Source organism: Callorhinus ursinus, unplaced genomic scaffold (assembly GCF_003265705.2).
Source record: "Callorhinus ursinus isolate GAN/ISIS: 27379988/994484 unplaced genomic scaffold, GSC_fseal_2.0 scaffold65, whole genome shotgun sequence".
NCBI lineage: Eukaryota > Metazoa > Chordata > Mammalia > Carnivora > Otariidae > Callorhinus > Callorhinus ursinus.
Window position 1 is genome coordinate 4,879,750 of NW_027397127.1, and position 13,388 is coordinate 4,893,137.

General features: G+C 52.6%; 1 protein-coding gene across 5 annotated transcripts in view; it reads right to left on the reverse strand.

Moving 5' to 3' along the window:
* The window catches only part of TMEM164 (transmembrane protein 164), a 161,754-nt gene extending 150,910 nt beyond the window's left edge, over nt 1–10,844 (reverse strand). For 2 of the 5 annotated variants that reach the window (XM_073885778.1, XM_025853649.2), the window contains exons 1-2: nt 10,260–10,365; nt 9,261–9,934 (exon numbers count right to left, since the gene is read on the reverse strand). In XM_073885778.1, coding sequence (XP_073741879.1) covers nt 9,261–9,650 — 390 coding nt within the window. In that variant the 5' untranslated portion in view covers nt 9,651–9,934; nt 10,260–10,365. Of the gene's footprint in view, nt 1–9,260; nt 9,935–10,259; nt 10,366–10,671 lie in introns of those variants that run through there. The other 3 variants (XM_025853657.2, XM_025853653.2, XM_073885779.1) reach the window with 3 other exon arrangements.
* Nucleotides 10,845–13,388: the final 2,544 nt, after the last annotated feature.

Consider the following 13,388-nt stretch of genomic DNA (forward strand, 5'->3'; position numbering starts at 1 on the left):
CTGTGCAATCTGGCTCTGTGCCTTATTTAATCAGCACCTGAATGAAATGTCTCTTGGCTAGCAACAGCCAGAGCACAGTCAGTCAGAGTCTTTCTGCAAACACAGCTGGTCGATTGGCAAAGGCGATTCAACACGCAGGCAAAATACACCCTGAGTTTATACCACCACCGATATGTGATAGAGACGGGGAGCCTGAAGGCATCGGGACGGAATTAGAACGGGCTCGCGCTTCCTGCTTTCTCCTCCAGACAATGTTGCTTCTCCCTCTTCCCCCCACCTAAACACCTGCCCACAGGGCAGAGCTGGGGCCATTTTTGCCCAGCAGGCCAAACCTCTCCAACCTCCTGGCTCCTGCCATCGATTCCCAGCCCTGAGAACCTCCAGGCCCGGGACAAGACTCATCCTACCTTCCTCCCTCTGGCATTTCCTCCAGCAGCTACTGGAAAGGAAGCATGGCCAACTGAGAGATGCCCCCAAACCCTCCCCTTCAGGATCTCAAGCTGGCAACGGGTCCGGGTCCCCTGACATACCATGCACTGACGGATGTGCAAGCCATGCCCTGTTTAGCTGGCAGCCCTTTCCCTGGGAAGGAGCTAAGTAAACAGAGGGAACTGAGGCCCAGAAGAGGAGGAGTCCTCCCGGAGCCTTCAGACTGAACTGCTACATCCAAGCGTCTTGCAAGGAGACTTCCCCTGGGGGGGGGGGGGGGGTCAGCCAGTAGGGTGGCAAGACAAGCCCCATTCTTGGGGAAGGGGGGGTCAAAAACTGGGCAAGGAACATGGGAAAGGTCACCTGCTTGAAAACACTGGGACGTACCCCGCCAGTTTGAGACCGGGTTAGGGTAATGAGGCCCTTTTGAAAAATCCTCTCTTGGGGTGCGTGGGTGGCTCAGCCAGTTAAGCGTCTGCCTTCGGCTCAGGTCCTGATCCCAGGGTCCTGGGATCGAGTCCCACATCAGGCTCCTTGCTCAGCAGGGAGCCTGCTTCTCCCTCTGCCTCTGCTCCTCCTCCTGCTCGTGCACTCGCTCTCTCTCTCTAATAAATAAATAAAATATTTAAAAAAAAAGAAAAGAAAAATCCTCTCCCCCACTCCCGGTTGGGTCTATGAGCCATTCATGCTTCAGTATGAATCTCTTCAATGGAGCTGCTTTCTTCTTCATTCCCCTGTGGATATCACCTCCACTGACGGAACGGGCATTTTTGGACTGTACAAGGGATTGTTGTGCAACCTGGATTATTCTGGAAGAGGGCAAGCTTGGGTGGGATGGGCTGGGGGAGAGACTTGGAAGCAGGGCAGGAGGAATAGGAAAGAGAAAGGCGGCAGGACAGCATCACATCGCATGGGTTTGGTTCTGCTGTGGACCCTAGTCGGGGTAGCAACCATCCCGTGAGCCACTAAAAATGATCTTCTGGTCGCAGGTGGGATACCTGCTAGCTCATTTCCTGTATTCAATGCCTGCTCGCTCTCATCAGTGTTCTTTGTGTCTGTCCTTGACAGTGCAGGCCCTCCTTGGGACAGCACAAAGAACACAGTGCTCCAGCTCATGAGTCCCCAGCTGAGCACCGATGAGCAACTGCAGTTGTCTTATCAATGGCGCAGCAATGACAGAGCAGTTCTGGAGTTTTATTTGGTTTGCCAAGGGAGAAATAAGATGAGATCCGCCCCTGATAATCACCTGCGAATGACTCCCGGTTACAGTCAAGATGCTTTCCTGTCCTTTGCATATATCATTTCCTATGCCTAGAACTCCCTTCCTTCCTGTGACACCCAACAAACACCTACCCATTCATTCCCTCCTGTTTACTGAGCACCTACTATGAGCCAGGCCCTATTAGAGGCCCTAGAATAGAAAACAAGACAAACAAGAGTCCCTGCTCTCACACACCTGTGTCTTCTTCATGAGCCAGCTCAAACGTCACCTCTTCTAGAAGGCCTTCCTTAATTGCAGTAGGCAAAAAAAACAAACACAGAAACAAACAAACAAATCCCAGACCCTCTGTGCTCTGTGTTTTGTTCAAATCTGTTTCTGGTACCGGTACAATTGTTATTTGGTTGCACTCCCTCCTTTTTCATCTAAACTAAGCAACATGAGGGGAAAGAATGTTTCTTAATTATCTTTGAGTCTCCAGCGGCTGGCACAATGTATCACACACAACAGGCATTTGATAAATAGCCGCTGAAGGGTGGCAGGAATGAATAAATTCCCATGAGCGTTTAAAACAAGTGTCCTGGAGCGCCTGGGTGCTCAGTCGGTCGGTTAAGCGACTGACCCTTGATTTCGGCTCAGGTCACAATCTCAGGGTGGTGAGATTGAGCCCCACATCGGGCTCCACGCTGGGCGTGGAGCCTGCTTGGGATTTGAGATTTTTCTCTCTGCCCCACCCTCCCCCCTTTAATATAAATAAATTAAATAAATAAATAAATAAATAAATAAATAAATAAATAAATAAAACAGGTGTCCTGCAAACAGAGAGTTAGCAAGCAATAACTATTTGTCAATATCTCCTCCCCTTGGTTCCCAAAGATCTTAGAGACTGCGAGGGAGGGAGGGAATGTAGAAGGACCGGAAGGTGATGGTGGCCTGGCTGAAATACTTCACAGTGACAGAACTTCCAGTCACCAAACAAGCCACTGGAATGCTAAAGCTGCCTTAAAATCGACCTCACAATAACTTGGGGCCCTGCACTTTTAATTGCAGCCACATTGTTTAACACCTACATAAACACTGAGGCGCTGCCAAAGGGCTAAATGCCCTGCCCACAGGCCACCCAGATTCACGCCAGTCAGGATGAGCTTCCGAACCAACTTGCCACGCAATACTTGAGCTACGAGATAATGTCTCTCAACGTGGGCTCCAAGGCTCACCGGTATCAGAATTACCAGGGAGCCTGTAATAAATGCAGATTCCCATCCTCGCCCTCCACCTACTCAGACTCGGTGGCATAGAGAGCCAGGCATGTGCATTATAACAAGTTTCCAAGTGCATCTTTCACAAAGAAAGTTCCAGAATCACTTCTCTCCCCACGCATAGTTCTCTACACGTCCACTCTGCCAGTCGTTGGCAGAAGAAGGGGCACCTAGGATGAGATATTCTCAAGTTAACAAAAGATACGTAAGACCGTGAATGCGTTAACTCGATGAGGGGGAGCCCTTTCACAATACGTGTCTACATCAAATCCTCACGTTGTACGCTTTAAGTACCTTACAACTTTGTCAATAACGCCTCAATAAGGCTGAAAAAAATATGAAAGTACAAAAAAGAAAAAAAAAAAGATCTGAAAGAGCAGGAGAAGTTGACAAACCTGGCTCTTCCTCCAGAGGGTATTTCCAAGAGGCGCAGTGACAATGAGCTAGCTACCCACAGAAAAATCCAGAAAGAGATGGAAAGTGAATCACTAGCCTAATATTTCTTTAATTTATAGGATATTAAGGAAAGAAAAGAAGAAAGTAGGCTCATCCAGATGTCTGCCAAGGGATTAAGACCAAGATCCAACAGCATAATTTCCTCACTAGGATGAAAGCGAGCAGATACTTTGGGCAGAGAGCAGGCTGTAGCTCTCATGACTGGCTCTTTGTGATGGAAATTCGACAAAAAAGTTGTGTGTGCTGGAGCCGAAACCACCTCTCTCCTCTGGCTATTTCAAAAAAACCAGACAGGAGATTCTCCTAACAGGCACAAGAGACACAGGAGTCCTGCCCGTCAGACCTCAAGGGAACATAGACAGGACCACTGGAGGGAAACAAAACAGAACCAAAAAAAAAAAAAAAAAAAGGAAGGAAAAACGATAGCTCTGTCAGTCGGTCAGTCAGCATTATCCAGGTACACATTAAACAACTAATGTACACGTCCAGTATTGTATTAAACTCTGCAGGGAGTTACAAATGGGGGAAAAAAAAAAAACAAAACTACTCCTTTCCACTAAAGAAAAATGTGTTTGTACTAACAGTGGAGACCGAACAAACATGCAAAAACAAGCCAAACATAAAATTACCTCAGAGTATACAGAGGCATATGTCAACCAGCCAAATAGTCTGAGGAATGTTCGGAGGGTTGAGAAAGGAAGACAAAAGGTGTTACCAGAATGACTGGAATAACTGGACTCGGGTCCCGGTCATCTGGAAAGAAAATCTTCACGAGGATCTACAGCGGGGAGGAACATACACGCACGACAAATCCGATGACACCGATGACGAAGTTGGCACATCTACGGCAAAGGCGCAAAAACCCAGGGAGCCTGGGGATCACCCCATGGGTAGGAGCCAGCGACGCACTGGTACTTGAAAGCAGGAACCGTGCTGGGTTTTATTAGCAGGTGCTGGGTATGGACTGGTAGGAGGCGCAGCGTCCAGTTTCAGAGGCTGTATGTTAAAAGGGTATGCAGGGGCGGGCCAGGAGCCAGAGGAAAGCAACAGAAATGCTTAGAGGAATGAATTCCAAAAGCTATCAAGAAAGGCGCAAAGGAGTTGAGGTCTGTCAGTTTCTGAGTTTGAGGTAAAAAGAAGAGAAAAAAATATTTATCTATATTGGTCATCTGATCAGCTCTGCCCAGCTTCTCTGTTTAAGTGACCACATAGTTACTCAGAGGATTAAAATGCTCTCCCCTTCCACACGGCCGGTTTCACCAAGAAGACGGAGACAGGAAAAGATGAGATAATTTGCTCAGGTTCCCATAGCAAGCCATGAGCAAAACTGGCATCATAAGGTTCAACCCCAGGGCCGTCTGTGGGGTGTTTAACCCACCAATCCATGCCACTTCTCTTTATAATGGACGCCCCCAAAAGACTGTAACAATGGAAGATGGAAAAATTCTCTGCAGATTTCCTTGGGAGAGAAATAAAACAAACTAAAAAGGAATGTCATGCCTCACTGCTGAGGCCCATATAAACATCATCCTCTTGTGTCCCCCTGGACTGATGACACAGGACATGGTCCATCTGATAAGCTGTCAGCAGATGGCAGGATCCCTCATTGTACCCATTTACCCACCGATGTCAATTCCAAGCAGGAGCCGTTATCAGTGCTCCAGACAACAGATGGGGATGAGGAGGTGTGGCTGGTCTCAAGTCAAGGAGTTGGGCGGGGCGGGGGAGGGCAGGTTCACAAAAGGCCTAGTTCTCAAATCCATCAGGTCCTTCTCTAGAACAAATCCATCACGGGGCGAACGGAACACACCACTGTTTATTCAGGTCGTTCCAAACGGTGTCACAAAAAGCTCAGGACCGTTTTGAATATGTGCCATTCTTCCACTTTCGGCAAGGAAGGAGGAAGTAGGAAAACCAAACAGTGAAGCCAAAGCACGCCAGCCACATTAGGTGGAAATTAGGCTTTGAATAGAGTGTAAAGGAGGTAGGGCGCTGACAGCAAAGGCAACTCTAAAAAAATAAATAAATAAATAAGGATGGGGCTCACTCAGAATTACTGGCTGAAACCCAGTGGCTTGGGGCTCTGGGGTCTATGGCATCGACTGTTAATTTGGCAAATATCCAGCTTGTTTCCAGCCTGCCTCATGTTGTGCCCCACTAAGTTTGGTGCCCAATCAGGAGACGTCAACACAGACACATTCAGAGCCAATGGGAATTGGACAATTCGAAAAGACATCCAAAATGGGATCTTTCTGTTCCATTCCTAGGACAGAGACAAGGTGGCAGGATGCAAGGGTGATAAAGGGCCACTAGCTGAAGAACACCAGTCTTTGCAGATACAACCAGTCAAAGTTCTAGCTTTTTAACCCTCCTGCTGAGAAGTTGTAGACTTGGGGACTTAAGTGGCTACGAGAATCGCTTTCTGCTAAGGCCTCGATTCCCACAGTGGCAGCTATGTTAAAGCCACCTCTGCCATGAAGTTGCTGGGTGATTTCTGGCAAATAGCATAATCGCTGCATAAATTCATTCCCTGTCACTCCTACCTGCCAAAATAATATGCACGAAGGAAGGAAGTAGCCAGGCTTGAAGAAATACTTATTGGTGTAATTGGGAAACACCCCTGATGTTCACCAAGGGGCTTAACAACAGTGTGTGATTCTTGCTTGGCCCTTGCTGACCCTGAGAACCCTCCCACGTCTCTGGCTCAAGCTGAGATGGGAGACGCTGGCACTTGGATCACACAAACCGCTATCACCCACAGTCCCGGGGCCTTCAAGAAAGCAGATGAGACCAAAAAGAAACCGGGCAGCAGGAATATTAATCAAGACCAGAACTCAGCCACAAAAACGGCCCTTCCTTATGCTTCTAAAGCTGGCAGTCACCCAAGAGCAGCATGGCTATGATGAGGGGCCTTGGGAATAAATATTTTACAGACTGAAAAATGGGAGATGGGGAGAGTAACCAATTTCCCTCCAACTCTTCCACTTCCTGGCCTAAAGCAATGCTGTCCTTGTTATAAACTTACGTGGACTCAGAGGAACAAGGCCTTTCTATGAAGCCCAAATTGAGTCACCCTGTGGAGAGAAACACATCAGAAATGTTTCTGCTAAGCTGTCCCTTTCATTTCAGCCAATGTGTCCCTTGCCTTTTCAGGACCTCTGAACTCCACAGAATGTCCTGCCATCGTGCAGCCTAATTCAGCAAGTTCACTTGCCAAAGCGTTTGTCTGTACTCGACATCGCCCCTTTGGAATATACACAGCGGCAGGAAACATTTTAACGTCTCTTTTTCCAGGCCCCGGCTAACCTATCATGACCCTAAACAAGATCATGTCCATGAAAGTGCCTTATAAACAGTAAAGTGCCAGATAAGTGTAAGGTATTATTAACCAGACTTGCTATCTTTAGTCCTTGCTGCAGTCAAGTCGGAAAACTGTTTCCAACCATCTGTTGTTAATTTTTCTTTAAGGACTCACAGCAACTTTTTTAAAAATCCATACTTCCCTGCTCCCCAGGAAGAGCCACAGGCAGGGTATGGGATGTGGGACTGACCAAAGGCCGGGGCGCAGCAGGCCTGAGGTGACTATTTAAATGACACAAAGCAGTGACAGGGGTAAAGAGCAAAGGAGAATAACCCTGGTCAGGCTGAAGCATTCCTCAGCATGACTCTGTTCTCTGCCTCGGCCCTAGGGCTTCAGAGTTTAAGGAATGCACAGGACAAAAGAAAAAACACAGGTGACAGGAATCAGTCCCTAGACAGCCCCCTCACCTCCCGACCAAGCATCCATCCCTCTGCAGCCGCCAGCCCCAAGTGCCCTCATCATCTACACGTGTGCCCAAGGGTGGCCTGGTCAGGCTGACTTTACTGGGGAGATACAGGAAGCAGAAGATGAACAAGGCCACCTGACCTCAGCAAAGAAGAAACGAGTTTCCCTTTTTCCACACGAGGAGGCCAAAAGCATTTCCAGAATGGCTCTCTGTTGCATCCCTGGCCGCCACTAAAGGAGAAAAGAATCAGAGAACGCTGACTGCCCAGAGCTGGGAATGCAGCTCTGTGGCATTTTGCAGATGGGCAAACTGAGGTCCAGCAAGTGTCTTTTTCCTCAAAGTCACACAACTAATTAATGCCAGAACCACATCTCCAGAGGCTTCTGAAAGCTTCTAAAAACCTTTCCACTGAAAACCCTGGTGCTGCCAGGTTTGATGTCATCACACCAGCAGCAGCCCCAGTCAGGCTGAATTTAGTCCTTTGTTGACCTTCTAGATACGTGGCTGCCAGAGGCCTCAAGACCCCTTTGTGGAAGAGGCACCCTCTGACCCTCACCACCTGCCACCCAAAAAAAGCACTCCTGTCCCAAGAGCCTCACATAGCAGCGGCTGAGATGCGTTGTTTCCTCTCATTAACAAAAAGCCCATTCATAAAAAAGAAAGAAAGGACTGGCTCAAATTTACCCAGAAGGTCTAGCTGGGAGAGCCCTGGGCTTCCTGTGAATGGCATCACATCCCAAGAAGCCCTCTCTTAAAAAAAGAAAAAAATGCTGCCCTCCGGCCCTGCTCCGTGCTGCCAGCCGCCCGACCAACAACACCCTCTTTATTCCACAGCTGTCCACACCTCCCTGCCACGCCTGTAAAGACGGGAAGGGGCTCAAGGCCGCTGACCACATTTTACAGATTGGGAAACTGAGGCCAAGAACCTGCCATCAAAGGAGTGCCTAGAACACAGACCGAGCAAGTAGGCAGCGCCATGCTGATCAGCCTCGGCTTCTCCCCTGAGACAGCCCTGTCATTCCACCGACAGCCGACAACCCCAAAGAGGGTGGGTTAGCTTTCCAACCCAGACGCTAATTCATCTTTGGGCTGCAGGCAAGCGACCTCCCGCCCCTGGGCCCCACCAGGCCCGTAAAACCAAGATAATAATCTCAACCTCCTGCCCCGCACAGGACTGTCACAAGTCTCCTGAGACTAACCTTCTACAAATATAAAAGCAATAAAGATGCTAATGACAGGTTTCCAAACTGTCCCTGAATAAAACACACCAGGTTTCTCACAGCCTGAAATCTAAAAAAGATTTTTTTTTTTTCCCTTTTCTCCTCTTCCTCCTCCTCCATGATTTTATAGTTTTAGAACATCGCTCCACACAGGCTGAGTACAGAAAGACAGTCTCGCTCTTGGTCCTCACCCAGATTATTTTTATGTATCTGGCAACTTTCCTTTTCAGTCCCATTTGTTTTTCTTAGCACCGCTAATGGGAGGTAAAGAAATCAGCTCTCTGAGCGCCCCAGACCATGACCACAGGGAACAGAGTAAGAGCAAGAAGATGGAGAGGTCTGCAAAAAATAAACAACCCTCTCACCATGGATAGAGATGACCAGCCCAAAGTTCACGAGTCAGCCTGTTTCAGAGCGCACTTAGTAGGAGCTTGGTGCTGCTCCAACACCTGAGTTCCAAGGCAGACCTTGCTCAAGCATGAAAGTCCCAAATGAAAGAGTCATTAAGGGAAACCCATAAAAGTATTTCCCCAAAGTAGCACAGTGGGGACAAGGAACCTTATGTGACCACCTCCAGGAAAGAGTGTCATCAGGCCTCTGGGAAATTAACTGCAGCAGAGGGGATGGGGGCAGGCCGTGGACCCCCCATGTGACTCAGAACGGGCACCGGGCTGGGGCTGCACTTCCGGCTTGTGAAAGGCCAGGGCAGGGCTGGGGGTGGGGGGGGGGGGGGGGGACAGCCCACCAGAGTGCCAGTGGGTTCCTAGGAACATAGTGACAGAGCCCTTGGAAAATCATTTTTAAGGGTCCCACTTCCCGCCGGATGAAGTGCCCTACACTTCCGAGTGTCCTGAGCACACAAAATGACTCTTATCACTAAGGCTGCCAGGGAAAAAGTCAACAGACTCACATGCATCATGGTGACCAGGTGACAGGGGTTGAGCAGGTAGATGACGGTCTTGGTGGCGAACTTAAAGCCCACCTCCACCCCGAAGGTCAGGCACAGGGCTACTAAGAGCAGATTCTTGCTCAGGCTCTCCTTGCCTTCCTCTGGCCGCAGGGTCACCTTATCTGGCTGGCAGCCACGGCCACCCCTACCGTCCTCCTTCGTCTGCCTCAGGATGTGCCGCAGGGCCACCAGGATCTCCAACAGGGCCAGGGTCAGGACCACCACACTTTCCAGCAGCCGCTGCTGCCAAGGGAGGAAGGCAGCACAGTCGGGGCCCCCATTGCCTGCAAAGCTGGGGTCCACGCCCCCATAGAGCCAGTCCAGGAGACTTTGGTAGCTATACCGGGACATGATGCCAAGTGGTTCCCCTCGACCACCGTGCAGGAAGCGAGAGCGAGATGGAACACAAGCCCCGAGGGTTGCCTGGGTGCTGGGACGTGTACGGAGGGCACACCCCCGCACCCGCACCCCCCTCCTCCGGACACCGGGGCACCTAGAGCAGGGGGGAAGGAAGCTACACGCGAGGCCCGGGGTCAAGTGCTGGCTCTAACTTGTCCCCACGGCTGTCTGGGGAGCCCCCCGCGCTTCTCCAGTGGCCACCAACGAGGCAGGGTTGAAAGGAGCCGTTGGCCAATCTAAAAGGAAGGAGAGGAAGAAAAAAAAAAAAAAGGTCTCAAAGAGGCAATTGCATCGGGAATTACGAAGCGGGGCGGGCTAACTAGCGAGGGCAGAAAAGGGGAACAGGGGCAGTGGCGAAGCAGGCAGGGGTCAGGGGAAGCCGGAGGCCGGGAGGGTCAGGGCGAGGGCCGAGGGGACCCGGCAGTGCCGCGGGAGCCAACCGGGGAGCGGCGGGGGTGAGAGCGAGGGGACACGCGGAGGCCAGGAGAGGAGCTAGCGGGGCCGGGCAGGCGGGGAGGGCGACGGGGATGGCAGGGACGCCGGACTCCTCGTCTCACGCACTCGCCACAGGGGGATCTCTTACTCCTGCAACCGCGTGGCCGTCTCTGCCCCCAGCTAGCAACTTCGCCGCCGACGGGCCTCTCCGGCCAATTTAGCGCGGTCCCGGGCCGGCCGCCCGCCCCCGGGTCCACCCCCGAGTCCCCAGCTCCACCCCCGGCCCCAGACGCCCGCCCTCGGGCAGCACCTCCCCCCCCCGCCCCGCCCGCCGCCCGCCCCGGGCCCGCCCCCCCGGGGGCAGGGGAGGGGGGGGGGGACCCCGGGGGGGGGGGGGGGGGGGGGGGGGGGGCGGGAGGCCGGGCCAGCCGGGGGCTGGGCTTCGGCCGGCCCCCTCCCTCCGCCCCGGCGCCGCATCTGCCCGCGCCTCCCGCCCGGCCCGGGAACCGGCCGCCGCGCCCCTCGGGGCTCCACTCACCCGCAGCTCGGCCCGCGGCCCGGGGTCGGCGGCCGCTCGGCTCCCGCGCTCCGTGCGCTCCCCGCGCCCCGGCGCTCGGCTCCCCCGGCGGCCGCAGCTGCCGCCGCCGCCACCGCGCGCGGCTCCTCCTCCCCGTCTTCCTCCCCCTGCAGCGGCCGCGCTCGCTTCCTCCTTCTTCCCCTCCCTCTCTCCTCCCCCCCGCCGCCGCCACCCCCCCCCCCCCCCCCACCCCCGGCGTCCCGCGCAGCCTCGCGGCCCCCCCCTCCCCGCTCCAAGCCCTCGGGCCGCGACTGCCCCGCCTCGCCGCCTCCCCGCCGCGACCTCCCGCGCTCCCCCCGCCACCGCTCCCACCGTTCACACCTCCCACCCTCCCTCCCGGCCGTCCCTCCGCCCGGCCTCCCTCCTCCTCCCTCCTCCGGCCTCAGTCCCCGCCTCCTTCCCCTCCTCCCCGGCCTGCCTCGCGTTGGGCGCTCCTGGAGCCAGCACGCGTGCACCTCCACCTTCCTTCGCCGCCGTCTACGCAGTTCGCCCCCTCCGTGAAGCCTTCCTGGCCGCCTCCAGCTCCCGCGACGCGGTTCGCCTGGGCGCGTCTTCGTCCACGGAGCACATAGTAGGCGCTCAGCGGGCCATCACCAAGCTCGTGGGGGAATGAATCAGCCTGTCTAGCGCCGAGCTGCGGTGCCGGCTTTGCTTCACGGGGCGTTTGCTGGGCATGACCTTCTTCTCGGCGCGTCTCCGCCTTTCCGCCCTGAAACTAGACTCCTGCGGGACCGGGATGTCCCCTTCCCTTCCCTTCCGTAGCCACGGTCCCACTCCCCCACTTCAGCGCCAGGGGATGGAGGCCCCTTTGCCTCCTGCTCTGCTCCAGTTATTTTTCTCTTTACTCAGGCCGCAGGCGCTCCCTCTCCCGGCCCTCCTTCTCCCTTTTTTTCCTGCCATGCCCTCCGTGGTAGACTTACTGCAGGAAAAGAAGCTTCCCCTGACCTCCTTCCCTCCCCTCTCCCTGCAAGGGAGCTGCTGCTTCCCAACCCACGCGGGGCTGAGTGTCCTGCCCCTGGAGGCCAGCCAGGACAGTGGGGGGTGTGCAGGGGCCCAGGAATCGGATAAGAGCCTCTGATTGGAGCAAGGTTCCCTCTTCCTTGCTGTTTCCTACCCTCAGACTGTAGTTTGCTCTTCTTGGGACAAGAAAGCAGGAAAAGGACCTCAGCATCTACCTCATGTTGGTTTAATATTTATTGAAGACTCACAGTGAGTTAGGAGAATATCCAGAAAAACACAGTTAGGCACTTTGCCTAGGAAACACTTTCGGGTGTTGGCTGCAAGCCAGACTCAAAACATAAAATACAATCTACTGTATTATCAGGCCATTGTCCTCCCATCCTTTCCAAGTCTGGTTTTCCCGACAAAAAGAGCTTCAGAGCCAGGTAGCTTTATCTAATTCCAAGCTTTGTATGGTCTCTACCATAGGCCTGATGCTCTTCAAGTGCTAATTAATAAAGAACAAACAGCAACAAACAGGAATTGATTCTAGAGCTCACTCATTTATTCTCCTTAGGTGTTTTGTTAAATCCTCTGCAACATAACCAAGGAACATTTAAGGATCAGGTTGCGTCGCTCTTGGCAGAGACGGCGCAGCATCAGGAGACCTCAGGGTTCCTATCTCCGAGGAAGTGAGAATGAGGTTATAGAATTCAGTAAATGGCTTCATTAATCCCTCCGGTTTTCATGCTGAACCTTGGTTGGCAATTTGGCCGAGGGGGCCCTGTGTTTGCAAAATGATCCTCTTTAATGACTGTAGCCAGGCCAACTTCCACACCTGAGTCCCAAATTCCTCTTTTTCACAGATAGGAGAGTCCAGTGGTTCTAGGACCCGGGCTGTAATTCCCTTTAATTAAGTAATTAAGTAATTAATTAATTAATGCAACCTCTCTGTGTCTCAGTTTCCATTAACTGAGGGTTATTGGTTATTCTCCAATTCCTAGGATGATGCACTTGTAAATGAGTTGAATTACGTGGAACCCTCTGCATTATCGGGTGCAGAGAAAGTGCTCAGTGAACCCTACCCATTATGGATACCCAGTTCTGCATCTGGGTGCACTGGAGCACAAGCAGGCCTACACCCTTGAGTTTAGTGCCCTCCCCCACATCTGCATAAACAGTCCTACCCATCCCTCAGATCCCAGGTGACATTGCTGTCTCCCCCAACCCCCAGCCCCAGCTCCCAGAGCTTTCTCCCTCCTCGGAACTTCTATAGCAGTTACTGCCTGCACTACTCATTTTATCCTGAATCACATACTGCCTCCCATTGTTCTCTCATTGTTAGTCCTGTCTCCCACACTCAGATATTTGACAGCAGGGGATGGGTCTTAATCTTTTCTAATCACCTCCCCCCACAGCACCCAGCGGCCTGGCAAATACAGGAGGCACGAGACAGACACTAGGAGATTTTTGTCCCCCTGGGTAAAAGGCAAGCCATAATTGAACCAAAATGGTGGGTCAAATTTTAGAAACTCGAAAAGACTCAGACAAAGGTCCCGATCGTTTCCTTGCTGGGACACAGGCCAGAGCCTTCTTGTCTCCAGTCACAAGAGCAAATGAACTTTACCTTTTAAGTGGAGCCTTGCAGGGCATGGTGAAATGGCAACCTGGAATCCAGGCTCCCTTCAGGGAGATCATGGGGGAAAATCAGCTCTCCTGGCTTCAGGGTACTGAAGGTG